The sequence below is a fragment of the Eublepharis macularius genome, chromosome 2 (assembly GCF_028583425.1).
Source record: "Eublepharis macularius isolate TG4126 chromosome 2, MPM_Emac_v1.0, whole genome shotgun sequence".
Lineage (NCBI taxonomy): Eukaryota > Metazoa > Chordata > Lepidosauria > Squamata > Eublepharidae > Eublepharis > Eublepharis macularius.
Genome location: NC_072791.1, coordinates 20796056 through 20821495, shown reverse-complemented (window position 1 = coordinate 20821495; position 25440 = coordinate 20796056). Strand labels below are relative to the sequence as shown.

At 40.6% G+C, this 25440-nt stretch overlaps 1 protein-coding gene across 3 annotated transcripts in view; it reads left to right on the top strand.

The window, feature by feature from the left end:
* The window catches only part of KLC1 (kinesin light chain 1), a 51898-nt gene that overhangs the window by 20612 nt on the left and 5846 nt on the right, over nt 1-25440 (top strand). The window contains exons 4-15 of one of the 3 annotated variants that reach the window (XM_054970725.1): nt 190-268; nt 1279-1504; nt 2183-2270; nt 3971-4072; nt 5140-5313; nt 5640-5739; nt 7258-7307; nt 7402-7469; nt 8838-8946; nt 10362-10496; nt 16801-16931; nt 21936-22002. In XM_054970725.1, the coding sequence (XP_054826700.1) occupies nt 190-268; nt 1279-1504; nt 2183-2270; nt 3971-4072; nt 5140-5313; nt 5640-5739; nt 7258-7307; nt 7402-7469; nt 8838-8946; nt 10362-10496; nt 16801-16931; nt 21936-22002 (1329 nt within the window). Of the gene's footprint in view, nt 1-189; nt 269-1278; nt 1505-2182; nt 2271-3970; nt 4073-5139; nt 5314-5639; nt 5740-7257; nt 7308-7401; nt 7470-8837; nt 8947-10361; nt 10524-16800; nt 16932-21935; nt 22003-25440 lie in introns of all 3 variants that reach the window. The other 2 variants (XM_054970724.1, XM_054970726.1) reach the window with 2 other exon arrangements.

Genomic DNA, 25440 nt, shown 5'->3' with positions numbered 1-25440 from the left:
TAATAAGTAGCTGTTTTGGGTTCCACAGTTGGAAGGGAAAATACCGAGACCCAAATGCATGAGCACCTGGGTGTCCTTTAACTTGGCCCTTAACAAATGTTGTCTTTTGCAATCTACATGTGTATGATCTGCCTATCTATACCAGTCTGGTAATTGCAACAATCTCTGGTTTCTGGGGGGGTTGTTTAGGAGGATAAAGACTCAGACTCGACCAAAGAACCGTTGGATGATTTGTTCCCCAATGATGAAGATGACCAAGGGCAAGGAAGTAAGTGAATTTAAAATGATTTAATTGAAAATATATTGAAGGTACTAGTTGATCTTTAATTCCTAAACTGCAGTAAGACGTTGTGTGTTGTACCGTAGCATAAAAGGACATCAGCATCATCAAGGCATGATAGTTGGCTTGCATAAAACAATAAAAAACTGTGGACAGGATTTTGACTAGCAGAATTTTCTAGTGAGGATTTCAAAACGCTACTTCATTGTGAAATTTGTTTAAAGATAACGTTCATGGACGGTGGCTCCATGCAGCCATAGTTTGGTAGTGCACTTCGTTGGCTTGTACTTTTCTTCTCCCAGCTCTCCTGAAAATGTCCTCCATCTTTCTGGCTGTCAGTAATTATAGGTTTATGGTGGTGTCTGAATGGGTGCAACCATGGTTTCCTCTAATGATGGCTTTATCTCATGGAAGAGCTTGAAACAGTCATTTGCCTCAAAAGCCGAGTATGGCAGGCCTCTGCACTCACCACCGCAATTCAGTGCTAGGGTAGAGGAGTAAACATGTTCTTAGTGCTGTTCTATCGGAGGTGGGGTGGTATAGACACTTGCCGTGGCAAGTAAACTTGCCTTTCATTGCTTTTCCCTGAATTGGAAGAGATTTTTGTGGTCAAGGATAACTTTGCCTACAAAACATGAGTCAGAATATACAAAAGGTGATGTGTTCTCAAATAGGAATGGCGTCGATGTATTGTCGAAGGCTTTCACTGTGACACTGAGAGATCTCTGTCTTTTGGTGCTGCACCTCTGAAGATGCCAGCCACAGCTGCTGGCGAAACGTCAGGAACTACAATGCCAAGACCATGGCAATACAGCCCGGAAAACCCACAACAACCATCAGGAATAGCGTCCTTGGCTTTAATGAGCTTATGGAGTTCAACCTCATCTTTGGTCTAACTTATTTGAAGTGCTCTTTTTAATGAAATTCAGTTCTTTGGTGCTAATGCCACTTGAACATATGCATACATCTTAGTAATGTTTTATTATTCTTTTTTCCAGTGCAACAGCCACATAGTAGTGCGGCAGCTGCAGCCCAGCAGGGTGGCTATGAGATTCCAGCAAGATTAAGGACCCTTCATAATCTTGTCATTCAGTATGCTTCCCAAGGCAGATACGAGGTTGCCGTACCCCTCTGTAAGCAGGCGCTTGAAGACCTGGAGAAGACTTCAGGCCATGATCACCCTGATGTTGCCACTATGTTGAACATACTTGCATTGGTGTACAGGTTGGTGCTCTATCTACTTCTTTAGAAAGAGAGTTAACTAAAGACGATTGTCACGGACATGGTTAAATAAAATGTTGATGGGGTTTAAATTATGATGGCACTCCATATGCAAGCAGCTTTAGATTATGCTTCTGTTCGTCTTTAAAAATCTTTTCATCTTCACCTTATGATGGAGTCAGTTGTGCAGTCATCCCTTAAATGACATCAATAAATAAAAATCACATTTACGGGCATTTTGAGTTGAGCAGCAGGTAGTTTTACTAGGCTGTGACTGGGCAGTTAGGGCCCATGAACTGAATTCCGACTGCAGATGATTGCCCTGCGGCTTGACCCCGACTGGTGCATAGGGTGGCCCCACACTGCCTTAGGCCAGCAGAGAAGAGGGAAAAATATTTATGGTACCTTATAGCCTGTATGAGGTAGTTTGTAGTTTGTGCTTTATGGAGAGGTGACAGACAGTCTTGGCCTGTCACCGAAAACTGTTTTGGAGCTTTGCTGTTCACTCTGGTTGCCAGCCACTGCTCTGTTAGGTCTATTGAACAAGGACGTTTCTTGGGTACAGGCTTGAGAACAGCAGATTCTGCGCGAAGTCTTTGGTATGTTGAAGTTAAAATGACAAATAATAGTTTGATAAAATATGATGTTGCTCGTAACTGTCTCTTCCCCCCCCTAATTTAGGGACCAGAATAAATACAAAGATGCAGCAAACTTGTTGAATGATGCCCTGGCTATTCGTGAGAAGACCTTGGGCAAAGACCATCCGGCGGTTTGTATATTTCTCAGTTTTCATTTTTGTTCTCTCCTTTCCCCTGTCTAGCGTGAAGTCTTTTTCTTTGAAACTCACTTTAATGTTAAACTCAACAGGAAGGTTTTTAAGGTCCTGCCTTACCATTTAACCTTGTTCCCGTAGGGGGCTGCGATAAGTGTTTTGCCTTTTTAATAAAAATAAGTATGTATCTCCAACAAATTTTAAGCACAGAAATTGCATAAATCGTTAATCATCTTGCATGATTTGAATGTGCTCCACTCTTTGGAGGAAAAAAGCACAAGTTCTACTGAATTCCTGTTAGCAATGCTAATTTATAAATTTCGGTGAAAAATGTATCTAGCTTAAGTGGTTTTCTCTCAAGCTGATTCTAATTCATTTAGCCTTCATACTAGTTACTGCAGAAAGGGATTCAGAAATTGCTTCACCCAGTTTCTTATTGTTGATACTTCTGCAAAAAGCATTTAGCTTCACTTTCTGCAAATTTCTGCGTTTAGTATTTGACGGAACTAGCTCAGTGTTTCCCATCCTGTTTCTGATGGCTTGTGTGTTGTCCAGAAGATTATCCAGATATGTTTCTTAGTCTCTGGGCTAGCCCTTTTAACAGACGAGCCTCTCTCCTCTAGAAAGTCTTAATGGAATGTGGGAGAATGGGAAAGGACAGGATGTCTGGCTGTATTTTGATTTCTGAACCTTTGTGGTCTACAGACTTCTATTTTATTAAGATGAAAAATGGGAACAAAAATTACCTTCACTGCTGATAATCTATCTGCTAAAGGATGGGCAGTTTGCTAATTAAGCACATTTTATGCTTGTCACCTGTAACTTGGTTTTTTTCTTATGTTTAAGAGCATTATTGTAATACTCTTGGATCCTGCGCTGTAGGAGTGTGCACTGGAAAAAGATTCGGGTTTCCTGTTTCGGGTTTACCCTGGCTGTTTCATCCAATGGAAAGGAGGAAAAGGGAGCTTTGAAAGTTTCCAGGCTGGCTATTTCATCCAATAGGAAGGAGGAAGAGGTAGCTCCCTCTTCCTCCCTCCCATTGGGTGAAAAAGCCAGTGTGGCGTTTTTCAAAGCTCAGAGCAGTGCTTTTCAGCACTGCTCTGAGCTTTGGAAGTTTCCAGGCTGGCTTTTTCATCCCTCTTCCCCCCTCCCATCGGATGAAAAAGCCATCAGGAAGCTTTGCAAGCCAGAAGCTTCCCAAAGCGTTCTGAAACACTTCAGAAAGCTTTGCTTCGGGATTCCCAAATTGGGCCCAGCAATGCTGGGACCGATTTGGGAACTCCAAAGTTTTACAAATTGGGCCCAACTCAGGTAAAAACCCCGAATCGGAGATCCGAAGCGCACGCCCCTACTAGATAGCATTAGTGGAAGGCACTGCTAGAGACGGAATCTTCCCTGCCTTCCCATCTACTTGGACCACCTTGTGTATTGCCCAAAAGGTGATGACTGTTGCAGGGGGGAACCACATGGATTAAAGGCTGTGCAGTGTGGCTGGCCGCAGCAAAGAAAAAGACAGGAGTGAAATTATCGATCCTTTTGCCTCTTGCAACTGAAAGAGGCTCCTTGCATGGGAGGAAAGGATGCATAGGATCCGGTCCTATATATCGGAAGTATACATAAATGAATAAACTGTAAATGAGAAACCGATTTCTTTCCTGATCCCTTCAGCGGCAAACACATTTGTCTTCTCTTTGCAGGTTGCAGCAACTTTAAACAACCTTGCAGTGCTTTATGGAAAAAGAGGAAAGTACAAGGAAGCTGAGCCTTTATGCAAGAGAGCATTGGAAATTAGAGAGAAGGTAATCGTATAATGACGTTATTTTCTTTCTGCAGTTTGCATTCTTGAGGCTCAGTATTTTCATATCAGCGGTATCTGGGCATTGATTAAACAGGTGATTATATGAATGATTGTACAACAAAATCCTGTAGGTATATCTTGAAGAAGTGTGATAACTTTGAAGAACAGGAAAATGAATTTTTTGTAGCATGACGAGTTGAGCTAACAAGGGACCTTTCACTGTCCCAGAGTTTTCCAGCAGATTCTCCCAACCGTCATAATGGCTAACTTTTGGAGCATGTTTTCCCGCAGTATACTCTAATGCCTTTAGATGTAGTGGGCTGGATAAAAAAGGTTATGTTCCACTAACTGTGGATGCTTTCTTCATTGGAATAGGTGTGCTCTACTGGATGAAGGCTCATTTCACCAGAGCAAATCTCCACCATTAGTGGAACAGAACCTCTTTGAATCATTCCTAGTTTTGTCTTCAAAATTAGTTGCAAAATTAATTTCCCCCTGAATAACATCATCCTTGTGAATGAGGTGGGAAGCCAGGAAAGAGCATGGCTGAAAAGCTTCATATCAAAGACCAAGGGAGAGGAGTCTACAAAGGAAGATGCCTCAAAGTTCATCGTGGCTGAAGGCAGCTGGAAGAAAAGCAGCTGGGTGATGGCCCCCTTTCTACAGCATCAGGGCTCACCCTACTTCCTTTCCTCTATCTACATTGAGTACTCCTAGTGGAATAGGCTTAGAGTGAATGGTCTAGTTCAAAATACGGGATGCCTAATCTGCTCTGCTGTTAACTTGGCCTGGAAGTGCTGACTCAGAATCGCTGCAACTTTTACTTTTCCAGAAGCACTAGATTAGAGGCTACCAGCCATGATCAGGTGCTGGTTAATCACAGGAACGTAGTTGAACCTTTCCTATGAACATCAATATTCAGGAACATTATCATATCCATGTAAATAACTTTGCTATAAAATGCTAAGCGAAACTGGAAATAACACTAGCGTAAACAGTATGTTCTTCTTGTCTTTTAAATCACATACGTTAGGCAGGTGTTACACATGTGTGCTTTTTTGTTTCTAGGTATTGGGGAAAGATCATCCAGACGTTGCCAAACAGTTAAATAATCTGGCTCTGCTCTGTCAGAACCAGGGTAAATACGAAGAAGTGGAATACTACTACCAGCGAGCACTTGAGATCTACCAGACAAAACTGGGGCCAGATGATCCAAATGTAGCAAAAACAAAGAACAATTTGGTATGTCTACACAGTGGAGTTAAAGAGCAATGTGAAGTGAGCTGCTATAGCTATTGAACAATGACTCGTTCATGCTCTAGAAGAGCCTTTTTTGGGTGCTAGAATGAATTTTAGTTCTGTAGAACTTCTCATGTTTCTGCTTGGGCAAGATGGTGGCAAACTGCTGGCTTTAGTTTCACTTTTCTTGCACAGTGCTTTAGTGAGATGAAATGTGCATCGAGTCCATACATTTTTATTTGCACAGTATATAACCTTGTAGATATTTCGTATATCTGAATATTGAGAAAGAATGTTAAAACTTAGTAGGCTCATGTCATCTCTTTCAGGCGTCCTGCTACCTGAAACAAGGCAAATTTAAGCAAGCGGAAACTTTATACAAAGAGATCCTTACTCGTGCCCATGAAAGGGAATTTGGCTCTGTGGATGGTAACTATTGTGTTTCATACGGTTGAAACTTTTGAGAGGTCCCTAGTAAATAGGAGAAATTCAGTTATTGCAATTTAAGAATGGTGATGAATTTTTATTGAGTGACACAGTATAACTTCCATAAAGATTTCTAAGACTTTATAGATCCAGAGGAGCTGTCATACATCTGACAAAGAGAGCTGTGGCTCTCAGAAGCTTATGCTACAATAAAGTTGGTTAGTCTTAAAGGTGCTACTGGACTCTTTACTATTTTGCTAAGACTTTTATGTGTTTGAAAATTTATTTGGCTAGATTCTGAAGAACCATCTAACTCATATAAACCGTACAAACTTTGCATGTGTCAGTTCCCCATGCTTCATGGCAAGCCACTTTTGTGACTGAGGAGGGGTTAAAAAGCAATTTTGATTCACTGTTGGATAGGGGAAGAAAAGGTCAGGGAAAGACCACATCCCACTGGACATGCTTACAGTTGGTCTTTTAAATGGAGGTAAAAAGAGTGACAAGGTAAATAAGCACAGCTGTCACCTTCAGTTAGACTAGTTAGCCAGGTGGATTTTATAGAACATGGTTTTGCACACATTTATTGTTGTGCCCTAACAGCTGTGCCAGCAAAAGCTGATGCTCCCATCAGCCCCTTTTGACCCTTTAAAAGCTGATTCCTGAGGATGCATGGACAAAAAGCCACATGGGTCAGAGGCCAGCAGTAAAGAGGCGGAATCGGGCAAAACTGCCTCTCCTTCCAGCAGTAGGGCCATGTGGCTTTATTATAGTTTATATCATTTGAATCCCACTTCTCTACAGAATTCTAACCAAAGCACCCTTTTGTTCGCTTGTCACCTTCAGCACTAGTTTTTTGGGGGTGACAAAGAAGGGGGAATGCATTGGAAGATCTGTAACTGCCAGTAATTGTAGTGCAGTCGTTTCCTTGTGCTGAATTCTGTAACTAGCGTGCGTGAGACATTAAAAGCGTCACTAAGATAAAAGTGAATTCTGAATAAATTCTGGCAAATGGCTAAGCTTCTGTCAGTATACAATATGTGCAGCCTGGTTGACATCAAAGCCTCTTAGAAATAACATGTTAACAATTTTGTAGTTCTGTAGCTCTTTGTACTTTTTTCTGCTGCAGTCTGTGCAGAAAGAGACATTTTTTAAAAAATATGTCTTGATTGTTATCCAGGGTGATAACATGACTTTCTTCTGCTGTTGCTAGTTTTCTTCTTGTTTTGAAAAGTGAAATCTTGCCTGATTTGCTCACAGAAAATAGGGATGTGAGTGGCTACAAGTGAGTGGAGAGGATATCCCTAGAACTACATTACTTTGGTCTGGGTGGGTGGGTATCTCTGTACAGCTGTTCGAGGGATTTTAAAAAATTGCTAGTCTGGTTCAATATAGTCTTCTGGTTGTGGCTTATTCATTTGAGTTTTCGTATATACCAGGGGAGCCTTTGTTGGTTGTGTCAGTCTGGTTCAATATGACAATTCTTCTATTTCACATGGTATTCAATATTTTTTTATACAGATGAAAACAAGCCCATCTGGATGCATGCTGAAGAGAGAGAAGAATGCAAAGTAAGAGGAAATCTGGATGAAAAAGTTCCTTCTGTTTTTATACTTGTTTTTACTTGCTAAAGATAAGCTTTAATGTTCTCTGTTCTCATCTTAGGGAAAGCAGAAAGATGGTACTACATTTGGTGAATATGGAGGCTGGTACAAAGCTTGCAAAGTCGACAGGTAGGTTATAGTCCCTTCATGCATTTAAATTTAATTTAAAAAGCAACAGAATGAAATGATCTCCCAGTTCTAGTCCAGCTAAGAAGATCATGCCATAAGCAAACTTCCGCATTACTGTCACCTGTTGGATTAGGAGCCGCAGATGTAAATGTGATGTGCATTTTACTGGTACAACTACTTGTGTAAATGTCTTTTGAAAGGGTAGTTAAAATAGGATCAGGCTTTCCAGTATGTCCTAGACAGGTTCTAGTTGGCATATCAGTCTTTATTATGGCCCACAAGCCACACACAAGCAGAAAAAAACCACACTGTTGTTATACTAATCAGCTCCAATAATATTTCCACATACCTCATTGACCTATGATAGCTAACAATCTAAGGGTCGGTATCCAAATAAATTACACACAAGACATTATCTCTGTTGTAGTTTCATTGTAGAGGACAGAAACTTGGCTTCATACTAGAATTGCCCAAAAGCTCAAATAATATTGGGGGGGGGGGTTTAAATGCTAGACTTGGTCCCTCAAATGAAGTTTGAGTTACTATGCTTCTTTCTAAGAGTTGATGAAGAAAACTCTTGCAGCAGCCCTGGACTTTTAAGATAATAGCTTACTAGGTAAAGATGACTTTCCCTTGCAATATTTGAGATTTCAGAAGTACCATTTAATCGGACTGAAATGTTCAGCAGCTTAGCTTATCAGTGAGTAATTTAATAATAATTTTGATATTCCCATGAGTGATTCAGACAGTGGGACCTGGCAGTCTTTGTCAGAACAGCTGTTTTTAATATTCACTGTAAATTTGGAACATCCTGCTGCTGTTCGATAGACCGGTCTTATCTCCATTGCACACTAAAAACTGAACACATGAGCGTCAATTCTTTGTTTCTCTGAGGAGAGAGTATTCTGCTTTTGCTGGCTAATTGGCAGATCTGGAACTTGGAAGATGCCATAATTTTTAACCTTTCTTTTTGCATTGAGACAATCCTGAACTTGCAGACCTTAAGACTTGCAGATGAGGTTGTGCATTTTTTAAAAAAGCAAAATGTTCTGTTTTAAAATATTGGACTAGGTAGGTCCTGCCATTCTTTCTTCTGGCACAAGCATAATACTTGGACTGAAAAAGCCTTCTGCTGATGCAACCAGGGAAGGCTTTTGCACTTGTGGAACATGCCGGGTCCAGCAGAAGGGAATGGCAGTCTCTTCCTCGTTAATTCTCAGGTGAAAACTGCTTAGAATTGACCACCATCAGCCAGCCCAAACTGAAACGTATTGCAACGTTCCCAAGAAAGAATCCATAGCATATATTTATTGTTTTCACGTTCAGGGTTCTGCTATCAGAAATTAACCTTGATGCATATTTTTATAGTCCAACAGTCACAACTACCTTGAAGAATCTTGGAGCACTTTACAGACGTCAAGGCAAGTTCGAGGCAGCTGAAACATTAGAAGAAGCCGCAATGAGGTCTCGTAAACAGGCAAGAGTGGAATCCCTTTCGTTAAAATTGTTCATGATTAGTCAGGCTTCTAATTTCTGTCAAGGCTTTAAGTTATTCAAGTTTACTTTTTAGGGTGTGTTTGCGTGTGCGCGCAAAGAGCTTGCTTCTACAGTCATAGAACAAGTGGTTTAGGAAAACAAGGCATTGTTTGTACACATGTCAGGGGCAGCATGCAGGGTAGAAACTGCTGAAGTTTAGAAGTCATTCTTTAGTGCAAGGGTCCCCAACCTTTTTGAGTCTGTGAGCACCTTTGGAGTTCTGGCACCGAGCGGTGGGTGTAACTACAAGAGGTGGCATCAACCATAAAATGCTTGCCACAGGAAGCGGAGACACATGCGCACACTTGCGTACACACACACACACACACACACACGAAGCCAAAGTGCAGGGGACATTTTTTTTAAAAAATACAGTAGGAAAGAGGAGTGAGAGAGAATAAAATGAATACTGTGATGGCACCTGCTGCCAAGTAGACATTATTTTAACCTGCATAACCCATCAGATCTCCAATGTCCAGTCAGAAGCCCTGGTGGGCAGGAGCCCTATCCAGCTCTGCCCACTTTCTAAAAACACTTGGCAGATGCCAGGAAAGGTGTTTGTGGGTGCCCATGGGCACCATGTTGGGGACCCCTGCCTTAGTGGAAGAATAACGTGTTAAAACTTTGGGAATAAGTAAATTCCCCATACTTGAGTGAAAATGCGCCTGCATCTTCCCCCCACCCCTGGAAACCACAAGGATCTTTTTGGAAAGTCTTAGGTAAGATTCATACCACAGTGAGTCTTACTCCAGAGCCTCTCCCATTCTCACTGGGAGCTTTTTTGGAAAGATGCAAAGTGCAGCCGTGGAAAATGGAGACCGGAAAATCCCTGTTGTGCATGCAGCCCTCTGTATGGTGATGCCCTTAGGCTAGGTTCAGAAGTTACTGAAGTAGACAAATCTGGTTATTTTGGTGAGGTGTATAGTATAGTATAGTATAGTATAGTATAGTATAGTATAGTATAGTATAGTATAGTATAGTATAGTATAGTATAGTATAGTATAGTATAGTATAGTATAGTATAGTATAGTATAGTATAGTATAGTATAGTATAGTATAGTATAGTATAGTATAGTATAGTATAGTATAGTTGCTCCTTAAACATAACTTCGGCTTGAATCCTTTGCTGTGTTTATAGTACAGCCTTCTGCTGCTAGTGGAACAGATTCCAAGCCTGACTCTCTATCACCCTTTGTGTAATATATACTTTTGTTATGTATTATGCTTATTGCATACAAGTGTGTGTACAGATAGATAATCAAGTTTTTTTTAAAAAAACTATATAAGTGAAGTGAAATCTGTTTTTTTTAACCTGGATTCAAAGTGAAGTAAAATGTCCATTTCCCTGGCTCACAGGGTCTTGACAATGTTCACAAACAGAGAGTTGCTGAAGTGCTGAACGACCCAGAAAGTATAGAAAGGAGGCAAAGCCGTGAAAGCCTCAATGTCGACGTGGTAAAGTATGAGAGTGGTCCTGATGGAGGAGAGGAAGTGAGTATGAGCGTAGAATGGAATGGGGTAAGTACAGTACACAGTGTAAGAATATAATCTAGGTTGGTATACGACCCAGGCAGTTAAGAGGTGATTCTATCATGTACTTAGGGACGTTCTTGTCTCATATACGTATGGCAGATTTGAGTAAAAGAAATGAGATCTTGGTCTTTTGTAATTTCCTTGCAATTGGGTAATGGTCATTCCAACAGAGGAAAAACTTTTCTAAGAAGAATTAAAAATTTAAATACAGCTAATGAGGCTGGAATGCTGATTGAATGTCCTGGTTAATATGTACGACCTAATCCTTGCCAGTGGCTTGTTTGCTGGTGGCAGCACAAGGACTGCAATTGCTTTACTTTACCTGTTTGCTTCCCCCGTATTTCCCCATTCTCATAATCTCTCAAAAGGTTTCCTTTTATTCTGGCTTAACAGCAAAGACTGCTGTACAATTAAATGGCATTGGCATGGAAGGGTAAACCAGTAGTTCTCTTCAAGGAGAATGCTTCTGTGCAAGAGGGTTACCAACACCACCTCTCTTGTCACCTCAGCTTGCGTTCCAAGTGTCATGACTGGTGTGGCCAAATTTGGTCGTTGTGTGCTGTGCTCTTGCTGTTTAGTGGTCTTGCAGGAGTGCAAAAACAGCATTCACCAGTGTGTGTGTGATAAACAACCATTTCCTGTTACCCAGGAGGCGTGCCGAATCCTTGATAGAAGCGAGACCTTTTCTAGCTCGTGATGTCTAGTTTCACTGCTTAAATAGAAATTGTTTGTCATGTCAGTGACAATAACAAGCTCTTGCTTAGACTGCCCTCATTGCATTAACACACAGTTAACTATGTTCTGCTTATGTGGTGTCTTAACAAGTGAAGCCAGTTAAAGCTTTTAGTGATACTAGGATGATCTAACTCTTTGTGATTTCTCTTAACTTGGGTTGTAGTATTATTCTTTAGCTGTCCAGTATACTGTCTTTGCCTTCTGCCTTCTGATTAATTCAGCTTTATAGAAATGTTTAGTCAGATTGCAGTAGATATAGGGTTTTCTAAACTTGCTTGCTTTTGGATTTCTAGGCTACTGATTTGCTTCCAAAACCTCACTCGTTACAAGTTCTGTTGACGCTTGCCAGATCCATAGGATCCTAATGGATGCTATAAATAATTTTTTGTTTGGTTTTGCTTTTTGATATGGGATATGCTTCTGTATCAGAGCAGTTCGGGTGTTAGCAATGCTAAGACAGTCAATCAGCATATAATGCAAATATTGGCACCTTATTATTGCCTTAATTTGTTCACTTGGCATTGGAACTGTGTACTGTACTCTTCCCTGATTTTCATCTATACTTGGCATGCCTTCACATTTCCCAAGTTTGAGAAAAAAACGTTTTTTTTAAAAAAAAAATCTCTATTTGCTCTTTATTTAAAAAGCATGCAGGTTTGTGACTGATTAACAGCCCTCAAGAAAATGACTAAACAGTATTTCTAGGTCAGAGACTGTGACCAAAAAAAAAAACCTGTTCCAGAGAATAGAATCCTCCACTTTGAGAAGGATACTACACTGATGTATTTTTATTTCTAGTTTATTTTGCATTGATTCCCATCCACTTTCTTTACAGAACACTTTTATGTCCATATTATGATTTACAGTTGATTTTGCCTTTCTCCGTTTTTTCCCCTTCATGTTGCCATTCTTTGCTAGTTATGTGGATACTTGCTCTGCTCTTTTCTTCTCTCAAATAATAATCTACTTCTTGGTATTATTAAGCAGAAATTAGTATTGCATCTCATACTGTAATCCCATCTTTTCTCTGCGGGTTTGGATAGACACATGAGTGTGACTCAGTTTTATTATTTATTTCATTTTTACCCCACTATTCTCCTTTCTCTGGTTTATTCTCACTATAACCCTCTGAGGTAGGCTAGGCTGTGTGTTACTAGCCCAAGGTCACCCAGCTAGCTTCCATGGTAAGAGTAGGGATTTGGACCTGGCTTACCCAGATGTTGGTCTAACCACTACAGAATACTGTCTCACTTTATTCTGATGGCAGCTTTCCAAGTGTGTTGCCTGGTGAGTTTCATAGCTGAGATGTAGATTTAAAACAGATCTCTGCCATCAAACCCATGACATCACAGAGACTTTCACCCAGATTATCACTTTCATTGACATTATTCATTATTCTGTAATTCTTGAGGTGTACAAGTCCAATTTAAAATTAGTTTTCAGATATAAATGTCATTGAGAGTCAGGGTATATTCCTGCAACATTAAAAACAGTGGGAATTCTGCAGCTCATTTCAGTAGGGTTCTCCTCAAAGGGCATCTAGTCTCTCTAACTGCGCCATGTAATAGGTATAACTTCAGCTAAATTGAAGTAGGTAGCTAGAGTTAATGTGGATCAATGAGCTGGGTGTACTTTATTGAAAAGGTTTTCATTTGATTTTTTGAACTTTACATAAATAGAAAATGTAAAACATAAAAATTCAGGAGCTTTCGCAAATTCATTTTTGAAGCCTTTAATGCTTTGGAAAAATATAGAAGACGAGCAACCATAACTTTAATTGAAACAGATGGGTTGGATCCCATGGAAAATTTCCGCTAATGGAAGGGAAGAGATTTGCTGCTCGACTTCCTGCTGAATACTTACAGCTCCCTCCTCCTGCTGTTTCTTGGCTGTCGCCTGTCACGCAGGAGCTGCATTTCAGGCTTCATTTTGGGCTGGGGTGGGGTGGGGGATCTCCCATCAGTGGAGCTCTTCCATGGCATCCAAGATCCAATATTAGTTGTGTTGTTTAGTTTGATTTTTTTAGGAGGTGGTAGCAAAAATGCCATCCCGCAAGCATTTTGACCCAGTTTTCAGTTAGTGTTCATATGCCTTTTACTACAATTTGCCCTTTCATCCCAGTGTCCGAAATGACTTCCCCAAGATGAAGTGTCCTCCTGCCTCATTTTTCACGATCATATGGAAGGGGAGCAATCAAATATGTGTAGATGGCTACAGGGCTTTTTTTCAGGGGGAACGCGGGGGAACAGAGTTCCAGCACCTCTTGAAAATACTTGGCAATAGTGCTCGAAAATAATATGATTTCAAAGAATCCCACGTGTTTCTTCCTCATTTCCCTCTTGAGAGTTCCACCACCTCTTTTCCCAGAAAAAAAACCCTGGATGGCTATCTGTAACATGTACCCACTTCATTCATTAGGTGCAAGTGTTCTTTTCCAGGGTCCTCTAGTGAAGATGTTTGCATAGGGGCTATACAACCCACAGTGTATGTGCATAGACAATGTGTTGCACTGAAGTTTGACAACACTAAACAAATTCTAAGAAAACATAGCTAACCTTTTATTCTGGGTATTTCAGCTAATAGGTATTGTAAACAGTACTGCAATACCTACTGCACAGAACCTGTCAGTACATGCACTTCAAACTCTTGGGCTCTTTATTATTTTGGCCATAGAGAACAATGCTTTACTCGGCTTTGTGATAATCACCACTTTACAATCTGAACTCATCTTCATGTGACTTTTAACACCTTCATGCAGTGGCTTTCAAACTTTTTCCCTTCCCAAGGAAGTTTCTCCGCACCATCTTCTCCCCTGAGGAATCTCTAGGGGCCTACTATGGAACATCTGAGCATTTACAGAAGACTCTGGTGCATGGTCTGGCATGCATGCTCAGTTAGGACACACTGGCCAGATACGCTGTTCCCCACTGTCAGCCCATACCTAGAGTACACCCAGTGCTCAACGGCATCTACACATTGCAGGGGGAATGTTGGGGGAGGGAGCCAGGCTGTCTTCCGGGAAAGCTTGTCCTCAGCCACTGCTCTTCTCATTAAGGAATTCCCAGTGAGCTTCTGGGTAAGATCAGTATTTCCTGGAACATCACTTGAAACTCACACTGTTCATATGAAATAATAGTTGTGAAATGAGTTGCTTGGCTGTTGCTTTGGCAGAGAAACTTCTTCACCGCTTGGGGCTTTTCACAGAAGATAAAGTTTAAATTGATTCACCTTGTTCTGGTTCTTTTCTTATCTCTTTATTTTGGCTTGTGCCGTTTTTTTATTTAGTTGAAAACTCACTTGTCATGAGTCATCATTTTAAATCAAAATGCATTTATCTGTCAGTATTATGCACAGGCATAATTTTTAAAAACCTTATTAAGAGTCTTCTTTCTGAAGCACCCCCAAAAGCAATACTGCAACACAAAACCTAGAGTTAAGATCACAATTTCTGCCCACTGACTTACAATCTCAAAAGTTCTCATTGGGTCTCAATTATATTATAGAATTATTGCTGCAGGCTTCAGGAATTTGTATGTAACGCCTTACAAGGATTTGGAGACCCAGTGTAAGTGTATGACCTAGAAATACTGTCAATTCCCAAAGTGAAAACTGCTGAACTTCTATTCCCCGCCCCCAACAGTTTCATTCAGTTTTTTCTCTCTCCATTTCTGTCCGACAGGCCTAGATGCCTTTTCTGACTCTTACCCTGTCTTCTGCATGGCGGGCGTGCACCATCTTCAAGCTCTAACTTCTCTCCACTACTGACTGCTGTATATTTAGCAATCCTTTTAAGATTCTTGCCAGAGCTCTACTTGTAAAAAAAAAAAAAGGCCACTCCTTCAGTGCTGGTGTTTCTTTTTTGGTGGGCCGGGGGGGGGGGGTCCTCTTTTTCCTGTACACATGTAGCTTTGCCAGATAAAGTATCTAGTCTTACCAAATGTGGTGTTAATAACCATTTGCTGTGTAAACAGATGAGAGCTAACCAATTTAAGAATGCAGTTCATAAGTAGCTGTTTCTCTCTGATGAAAGATAGTTAAAAGTATCATACAAGGTATTCTTAATATAGCATGATGGTGACAATTACAGGATAAATTGTTTATTAAGGAATAATAACAAAATGTAAGGCATGTGCTCACAATGCTTTAAAGTGTATTTAGAGACCTATAACATGGTTTAACATCATGATGGAACTCTGGATGTCTTTGCTTATGCTTACACTAAAGTGGCAGTGCTGTTTTGTCTTTGCGTGAAACTTCAGCAATTATGCTTTTCTCTACTAATCTTGGTGTTGGGCGACTTTGTGTATTTGTCTTTCTAACTTCTAATAAACTCACTCCAACTGATGCCTGCCTCTGTCTGCTGAGTACTACTTTCTCCCATTTTCTACAGTAGCTACGTAGGATTTCTAGAAATAGGCATTAATGAAGTGTAGTTAAGTAACTACAAATCAAGGTATGTAGATCTCTGCCATGCAAACTTGGTACAGTAGACCCTCACCATTTGTGGACTCATGATTATTATTTCACTGATTTGTGGCTCGTGGTCCAATCATGTCATGCTGTCTCCAGCCTGTTTTTACTCCCCATCACACCATTGTAATCACAACATTATTCGATTTTGCGGAAAATGTGGGGTTGTTTTGCTATTGGGAGGCAGCAGAATTCGGTCTTTGAGTATTTGCAGATTTTGCCGTTCATGGTGATCCCCGGAACAGAGCCCCCCACAAATGGCGAGGAGTCTGCTATAATGAAAAGATACAGTGAAATACCATGCTGGTAAAATATCGATGTAACATGAAGAAAACTGTAAACTCTCATTGTCTGTTGAAAACAGTATTTAAATATAAAGCACAAGAACTTGAATGGAGAATTGTGTACCTAGCACACACTGTGCAAGTGTGCTGCATAAAGCCTGAATAGATTGGACAATAAAAAAAATTGCTCATTCTGATCTTGATGCCGTTTTTCTGCTTGGTTTTGGGTTTTTACTGTGTTTGTATGACTGCATCTTGGTTAACATGGAAGGACTGGGGATGTTTTCTTGATCCTATTAATGGTAATTTTTATAGTGCATTTTGTGAGAAACAACACCTGTCCATAATGTTTTTCTATACATTTGTGACTCGCTTACCAGATCTCTGCAATCCTCGCTTTTTTTAAAAGATAGCAGGCGCAGTCCACCAGGCCCTTTCCCCAAGCAAGCTTTATTGAAAGATATGGGAATTGCACAACTTCTCATCTTGGTTAAGCTGACATAGGATAAAATTATTCAGCAGTGTCCAGTGTGTTCACCTGGAATGCTACGGACAACATTTTAAATTGTTTTAATAGTTGAATCTGCTTATCCTAGAATATTTAGAGAAGCGAATAATATAAGAAAAAAACACAATTAACTTTGTTTGACATTAAGTGAGATGACTGGGCATTATAAAGAGAGTTTGCACAATGCAAGTCTGTACTAGTAAATGCTCATCTGTGACAAAGGCAAAAGCTTTTTGCTGTTTTCAATGTGCTCATTTTTTTCCAGGATGGCACTGGATCCCTAAAGCGCAGTGGCTCCTTTAGTAAACTTCGTGCTTCAATTAGACGCAGCAGCGAGAAGCTGGTTAGAAAGCTGAAGGGAGGAAGTTCACGAGAGAGTGAACCAAAGAATCCTGGGTAATTATCTATTTCTAGATGTGATAGAATGCTCAGCTTGTACCCATCGTGTTGTGTGATAGGTTCTTTCCACTGTAACAAGCTGATGTGTGGAATTGCAAAAAAAAAAAATTATAATCAGATGGCAGTTCTCACAAACATAATACAGAGAACGTTACCTGCACTTGTTGAAAGTTGGTCCAAACAGATGGAAAAAGCTGTACGTAACAATTTGATTGTAAACACTTATGGCTTTGTAAAAGCAAAATCTTTCGACATAATATAAATCATAGACCCATTTCATAATTACCTATCCTGTCTTCCCATTTTACACACAGGATAGTTTCAGTGTGATTGAGTTTCATCAGTTTTCTCTTAATAACTCATTCTAAACCAGGTGAGGGTAAAGAAGGTGATAGTTTGATTTGGTAGAAATAATGAAAATTGGCAAATTTTTATAGCAAGTGGGGGATAGTTTATCCAAACACTAACTTCCTAACTGGACATATATTTGCACTTTTTCATTAAAGATGCTTCTATATAGTACTTAAATTGATTGTCCTAATGATTACTTTCTATCTAAGATGTAAGAAATTATTAATGAAATAGAACAAAATATGTTGCTCCAGTCTTTGCAGTATACAATAGGTATAAGGAGCCCTGTTGCCCTTTTTATAAAATTTCTGCTTATTTTCACTCTTGGATGTTGTGATGGGATTTGTTGCACAAAAGCAACGACTATCCATTTTTATTATCCACGAGAGTGATTATGCAAAGACTTATTTCAGACAAACTGGTTAGAGATTTAAATGGAAGTTTTCAGGTTTAAATGGAGATTTCAGGTTTAAATGGAAATGTGACAGTATTAACACAAGAGCTTTATTTTAGAAAGCTTGAAAACCGTATTTAACTTCAATGTGCTGTACAAACTTCAGATGTATTACTGCTGTACATTTAAGCAGTGTTGGCAATGGCTGCTTATAACCAAATTAATAGGGTTAGTAACATTTTTGCTAGGATTTATCAATATTTACAATGCAGTATGAGAGTATTAGTTATACAGAATTCTTTCTACAGACTATTTAAAAGGGGGTGGAATGTTTGAGTCTATCATCATGTTAAATCCTTATTTGCATATCATTTTGGTCTCAGGGATGGAGGAAGCCCTTTTGGTTTTTTATTAGGTTTAAAGCTCTGGCAACAGTTAACAAGTCAACAGCAATGGAGGTGTTCCATTTAAAAACCTAAAATCAAGTGGTACTTAACCACATCTGTTTCTAGCACTGTTTGGAACACGTTGGCCTCTTGTAAGTCAGATACTGGTAATAACTAAGACTTCCTTTATTACAGTGGAAAAGTAGATTAATACAGGTGCTATTTCCTATCAGCATACAACATTGCCTCCTTTAACAAATTCCCATTTATTTAGTTAAGTTTGGGATACCACTTCTCATTTTCATTCTTCCTTTGGCTCCAGAATATCCCTCTTGGGTAAGAACATAAGGAGAGCCCTGCTGAATCTGGCAGTTGGCCAATCTAGTCCAGCATCCTGTCTCACACAGTGGCCAACCAGTTACTCTGGAGGGCCAGCAACAGGGCGCAGAGGCCAAGGCCTCCCTCTGATGTTGTCTCTTGGCACTGGTTTTCTGAGGTTCACTGCCTCTCAAGGTAGAGGTTCCCTTTATTAAATAGGATGGCAGCCATTGATGCACTTATCCATCATGTCTAATCCCCTTATCAAGTCATCTGTGTTAGTGGCCATTACTATGTCCGCTGCCAGTGAACTCTGTAACGTAACTATTTGAATGAAGAAATACTTTAGAGACTTAAGTTTTTCCCAGTGTGTAATTAGAAGCCTTGGTTAGAGCTACTAAGTGGCCCTGTGCAATCATAGATTAATGTAGATCTGAAAAATTATAATTAACATATTTAGTATTTCCCCACCACAATCCAGTGTTTTAACTATTTTTAAGCTAGAATCTTGCACACACTTCTAAATACACTCAATCACAGGTAGAGATCCAAAGAGCTAGTTGGGTGTTCCAAGTGAGACTTTAAAAAACACACAAAACACACCCTGTAATGTATAACAAACAACTTGAAATGCTTGCTGCAATTTTAATAAGTATGCCCAAAGCTCCAATCCTGCAGCCCATCCTGGAACCAATCCTGCAGCCCATCTATGATCATAGAGAAGATGCCCCCCCCCCAAGCTGAGAGAGCAGTCAGACTAGCAAACTTGTAACTTTCTATGGGTTTAGTCCTACTAGCTCTTCTGTTTGTGCAAGCAGAATTAACCAAAAAGGCTAGGCTGGGGGTCATGGGCCATGCAGGATGGGGCCACAGAGAGGATGGGAATTGGGGGAGATCACCCCTCCCGCTTGAACCAGCAGAAAAGTGGATGGAATCTAACTGCCTGTACCCTCAAGTATACTATCATCTGTTTTTCAACTAATTTCTCTGGAGTTTTTCCTTGGTCAACAAAGATTATTCTTAGATTAATTGCTAACTTTGAAACATGGTAGCTAGAACTTGCTTCCAAATTAAATTATCTAAGGAAATGGACCTGACGCCCTTCGTCTAGGAACAGTTACTAAATCAAGTCTCACAGGGCAATGTTTTCCTACCTCATTTATCTCGAGATTTCAAGATGCGAAAATCACAATGTTGTTAACCAGCTGTGGGTTGTAATGCAAAGGGAAATGCTGAAAAATAGTGGATCTCTACAGTCCTGTCTCAGACTTGAAACAGTCACAAGTGCACTTGCCAAACTGAACGGTCAGATATATAGCTAAGTAACCTTTTGTTCTAAAATTACTAATTTTATAAGAAAAGTATGGGCTTGATATACTGTATGTTTTGTTTCATTATTTAACTCTTCTGTGTTGTACCTGTGGATTTTTAAAAATTAAATTTGAATTTCAGGTTTTTTTTTAATTTGCTTAGAATTTGAGTTTTGTGTTTATATGTTTTGAACGTTTTTTCATTTGTGGTGTGTTCATGTATTTTTAGATTAACATGTGTGTGCTTTACTGTATATTTTATATCAATAAATAACACTGAGGTGTCAATGCTGCATGATTTACTGCTTCCTTTGTGTTGCTAACACTTGCATTTTTAATGTGTGCGTACGCAACTTAGTTTTTGGAGGCTTTAAAAACATAGCGCTTAAATGATACCATAATAATAATAATAATAATAATAATAATAATAATAAAAATTTATACACTGCCCTTCAGGGCAACTTAATGCCCACTCAGAGCATGTGTTATTATTAACAGAGTATTACCAAAACAGAGTGTGTTGTTATTATCCTCAAAACAATCACCCTATGAGGTGGGTGGGGCTGAGAGAGCTCCAAGAACCTGTGACTGACCCAAGGTCACCCAGCTGGCTTCAAGTGGAAGAGTAAGGAATCAAACCCGGCTCTCCAGATTAGAGTCCTGCTGCTCTCAACCACTACACCAAACTGGCCCTGAAGCTGTTTTTTGTTCACAATTTTGGTTTCCAAATTCCAGTTACTGCAGTCAACCATTGATACAATATTTAAGGATGAGATCCTACTGAAGTCAGTGTTGTGCTTAAGCCTGTTGGCTACCAGTCAGTGATAACTGACATTGGCTGGAATCAAGAGCTACTTTAGTCATGCCCAGTGGGGACCCTTCCCCATTTGAGTAGCATCTCTCCATAAAAACTGGTTTGCCAAGTGGCATAGAGGCCTTTTCAGAGCCCTACTGGTCTGTGCATTGCTGCCTGTGCAGTTCTTTGGATTCCAACCTCTAACATTGGTATCAGAGGTTTTATACTTTATAGTGCGATGTAGGTGGTCACAGTGTTAGTTGTTGGCACTTGCCTTTGTCTTTTGGCAAGTCTGGACCTGGGGGAGAGGGTATGTTCTGCCTGTCCCCTCTGGATCCACACGTGCCCTTCTCTCCTATATTTGTAAAATTTAAGTCAGTGGGATCACTACCTGGTCTTAGCTGTTCTGCCATTCATGTGTTCGTTGTTCTGTTCCTTACAAAATAGTCAGTTCAGTGCAAAAACAATGTTGTGGACAAAGCTCTCCAACTAGCCAAGGTTTTCCACCTGGCTGGCTAGTGAACAGATCAGTGGTCTTCACATTCCATGTTCAGGGAGAGAAAGAGACTCCTGTGGTTGGGAGCCGTGTAGAATCACTGTACAGTCACTACATGTTTGGCTTTTTTGATAAACATTATTGCTGACTGAACATCTGCAAACAGAATAATGATACTGATGTTGGAAGAGAGTGGGTAGGTAAAGAATAGTAATTTGCACAATATTTTCAGTGCATGAGACATTTAGTAATCTTACAGTTAATTTTTTAATTTGTAGATGTCGGGCAATCTTTCCATACTTGGAAAAACTGCCATGGTAGCAATTTCATTTTACATACTATAGATTTAAAATTATAGTGATTTATCTGTCACCAGTTACAGCCACTGGGAATCAATTAAAGACTGTTAAAGAGTACCAAGGCAGAGCTTTTGTTATCTTTTGCATGCTGTATCCCATAATCTGGTAGAGAGGGACAATATTATCTGACATACTCTTTTTAAATTGTTCAGAATCAAGTAGGCATATGGAACTTTTAATTCAGAACTCCAAATCTGTGGAGACCTGCTTGTAAACACCAGTTAAATGCCGCTTTTAGTGTTGTGATGTTACCTAAAAATGGGTATCTGAATAGCTTTATTGTATTTGATGTTGGAAGGCTGGAAATTCTTCAGCACAGTATCTCGTGTAACACAGACTCCAAACTGACTTCGTGCAGATGAAATTACATTTACCATTTCCTGCACAAAGACAATCAGACATTGGATATCTCGGTGACAGTTTTGAGACTGAATTAAGAAAAATGCCTGTCTAGTAGTAACATGTCTAAAAAGTTCTTTCATAAGATGCCGGGTTATACTGCAGCAGAATTCTTGTTTATACGTATGTGTATTCAAAGCTCTAAGTTTTCAGCCCTTCTTATTGGTTTATCCTTGCATGTACACTGTCCAGCATGAAGCGTGCCAGTTCACTGAATGTTCTTAACATGGGTGGCAAGGCTACTGAAGATCGCTTTCAAGTAAGAAGCCCTATAATATTCTTATGCACATAGATGGTAATAGCAGGGCTTGAAATGGAGCACTGTATTTGTCGATAAAAGTGGCAGGAATTTGGGGTGCTGTTTGGATCCAGTTCAAGTATGAACTCAGTTGTATGGAGGCTGCTCCATGTGGCTTGCCGTTTGCTCAAGGAGCATGGAGAAGTCCTTTCATGTGTTCACTGCTGCATAAGCGTAACTCCATTTGAAGCAGCCACTCAAAACGTCTGCTTGCATAGGTGAACTAGTTGTGTTTTAAGTAGACTATGAAGGCACTTCAAACCTCCTCCTGCTTCAGCTTTTTGGACCCTAGGACAAAAAAGCTTCCTTAGCACAATCGCACTAATCACTATTCACTACCTATAGGATGTAGCAAAACATTTGAGGGAATGCTTGTTTCTCACATTTCCCCTTGCAAGAATTAGTCTGAAACCACTCAAAGGAAGCAGATGGAGACAAATAAAGCAGCTGATTTTAGTGCCCATATTACTGTGGAACTCAGTGGTGTAACTCAGGACTGCACAATGACATCACTTTGGGTCAGCTGGAACAAGGGAGTTTTTTAAGGTTTAAATGACCCTTGGCAAAAATGGTCACATGGTTGGTGGCCCTGCCCCCTGAGATCCAGAGGGGAGTTTAGATTGCCCTCCACGCCGCTCGGCGGCACAGAGGGCAATCTCCCCTCTGTCTGGAGATCAGGGGGCGGGGCCACCGGCCATGTGACCATTTTTAAGAGGTGCTGGAACTCTGTTCCACCGCTTTCCTGCTGAAAAAAAGCCCCGCTGTGCTCTAACATGCTTCACATGCAGCTGCCTTATAAGAGATCTGAGGCTGCTGGCACAGAAGGCATGTATCCACCACCTCACACAAAGTGGTAGCAGAGCATATCACCCAGCAATGTTGCCGAGTGTCCGGTGATGAATTATATATTTAGCATGCTAATAAAGCTCTCAAAAGTGAGTCTCACCTCAAACGCTACGGCATTTTAAATGAGTCAAGAATGCACATTTGACACTATCCTGGTTTTCAGCCAGTGTTAAGATCAGATAGAAGGAATGTCCTGTGCTGCTGTGTTGGGGGGAGGGGTGCCCCCCTCCCAATTTATGAGGAGCTGAGCTCCCCACCTTCCTAAGGGGTTGCTAGTCTGTCTTGTTTTGGTAGGGATTTTAGTTCCATTTGTGTGACCCTGGCACAGCACCTAAGGCGCTGTTGCCATTTAAATGATAAATAGGAACGACTGCTCAGAGCTCTTGTAATCCAGAGCTGGCTAAAGCGACTTGCTAGAGAAGTGAGGAAGCCATGAGAATTCTAAAATTACAGTCAAAAAGAGTCCAGTAGCACCTTTAAGACTAACCAACTTTAATGTAGCATAAGCTTTCGAGAATCAAGTTCTCTTCGTCAGTTGCCTGATACAGAGACTGGTCAAATACAGAATTTGACCAGTCTCTGTATCAGGCAACTGACGAAGAGAACTTGATTCTCGAAAGCTTATGCTACAATAAAGTTGGTTAGTCTTAAAGGTGCTACTGGACTCTTTTTGATTTTGCTACCACAGACTATAACTCCTCTGCATCTAAAATTACAGTGAGCAGGATTCCATGGGTTGGATCCAGCTAGGTGGAAACAAACTGCCGCAGCGCAGTTCCATTTGTGCTAGATATTGTCCAATGCCTAGTGCTTTCCTCACTGCATGTTAGTGCCCAGAAATTGACTGGTCAAGATCTTGCACAAGCAGAAACGCAAGTGAGGTACAATAAGTTTGACTTAGTGCAAGTAGCTACCATGACCCCTTTCTTGCATTTCTGCTTGCACAAGTGCTCTAGTGCAACTGGGACACTTTGTGCTAGATTCAACCCAGTTGTATGCATTGTATGCATTATGGCTTCTTGGGTGTGCCCACCCCCTTTCCTACTGCAGTCCCTTGCACTCACCAAAAAGCTGCTTTTGAAGATCGGGGTGGGTGGGCAGGACGGACTTCTAGAGTAGCATCTGAACTGGTGCAAGGGTCTACAGATACCTCTAATAATAACAACATTCGATTTATACACCGCCCTTCAGGACAACTTAATGCCCACTCAGAGCGGTTTCCAAAGTATGTTATTATTATCCCCACAAAACACTCTGCAAGGTGGGTGGGGCTGAGAGAGCTCCTAGAAGCTGTGACTGACTCAAGGTTACCCAGCTGGCTTCAAGTGGAGGAGTGGGGAATTAAACTCGGCTCTCTAGATTAGAGTCCCCCCATGCTCTTAACCACTACACCCAACTGGCTCTGTGGATGACTGTAAAAGACTCTGCTTACACAGATCTCTTGGAACGCCTGAGCAATATTTTAAATTAAGGAATGCTCTTACAAGTTCACTTACTGACTGCTTGACCACAAAAGGGACATTATCTGGCGCCTGTCCTGTTGTTACATCTGGTAGCATAAGCCAAGACTGCAAATTTGTTTGGAAATGTAATTTTCAAACTCCATGTCTGTATTTCCTATAACAGTTACCTAAATCACCAGTGTCCTGTGTTGTGCCTGTTAACTAATGCGTAACCACAACTAACTTACGTGTAAAAATAGCAGCGGCTTCTGTACTAACTTGTACTTCATATTTGTCAAAAGGTTAACAAGAAAAGCACACACTGTATAAGAGCCATTTCCACATGGCTAAAAATATTCTGGTATCACTATGCAATTTTTTATTTTAAAAAAGACCATCAGTGTACCCTTGAACTTTAAAACCTGAGCTTTCCGCCCCCAAGGACACGGTAGAGATTTGGAGCAAGACTGAAACCTTTGGGTAATCTTCTCAGATTAGGGAAGAGGTGGCAGCAGAATGATTAACAGGGTGAAGTGTGTAGATAACAAGGAGGATTTCTTAACTGCAAGGTTGCAGGACTGAATGCTTTAAAGCAGCAGTACTCACTCCATGGCGTGTGGCGAGCTGTGCTTGCAGTTACCAGAAGAACCACATTTACTTCCATTGCTGGAGTGGGGCCTGAACCTCCGGGAGGCTCGCAGCTTATCTGTTCCCTTGGCAGCAGCTCTTTCCAGGTAGAAACCGCCTGTCAACTACGAGCCCTTCTGGACAAGGATCCGGTCCACTTTCCTGGAACATGAGGAAGTTGCCACATAGGGGAACAGTGCTCAAAAGAGCCATGAGCGGCTCCCCAACCACTGGCGTATGAGAAACGCAGGCTGCACTTTAAATGTTCCAGCCTGCTTGCATATACTTTGAAACTATTATTTATTTTATTAAATTTATAGTCTGCTCTCCCCACGAGCAGGCTCAGAACAGGTAACAACATACGTAAAATATAAAGCCACATTAATAAAATTAAATACATTCAAATATTTCAATACCAGTAAAATAACATCTCAGTGTAGCAATCCATACTATGAAGGGGAAAAGTCTTAATTTATACAATGGC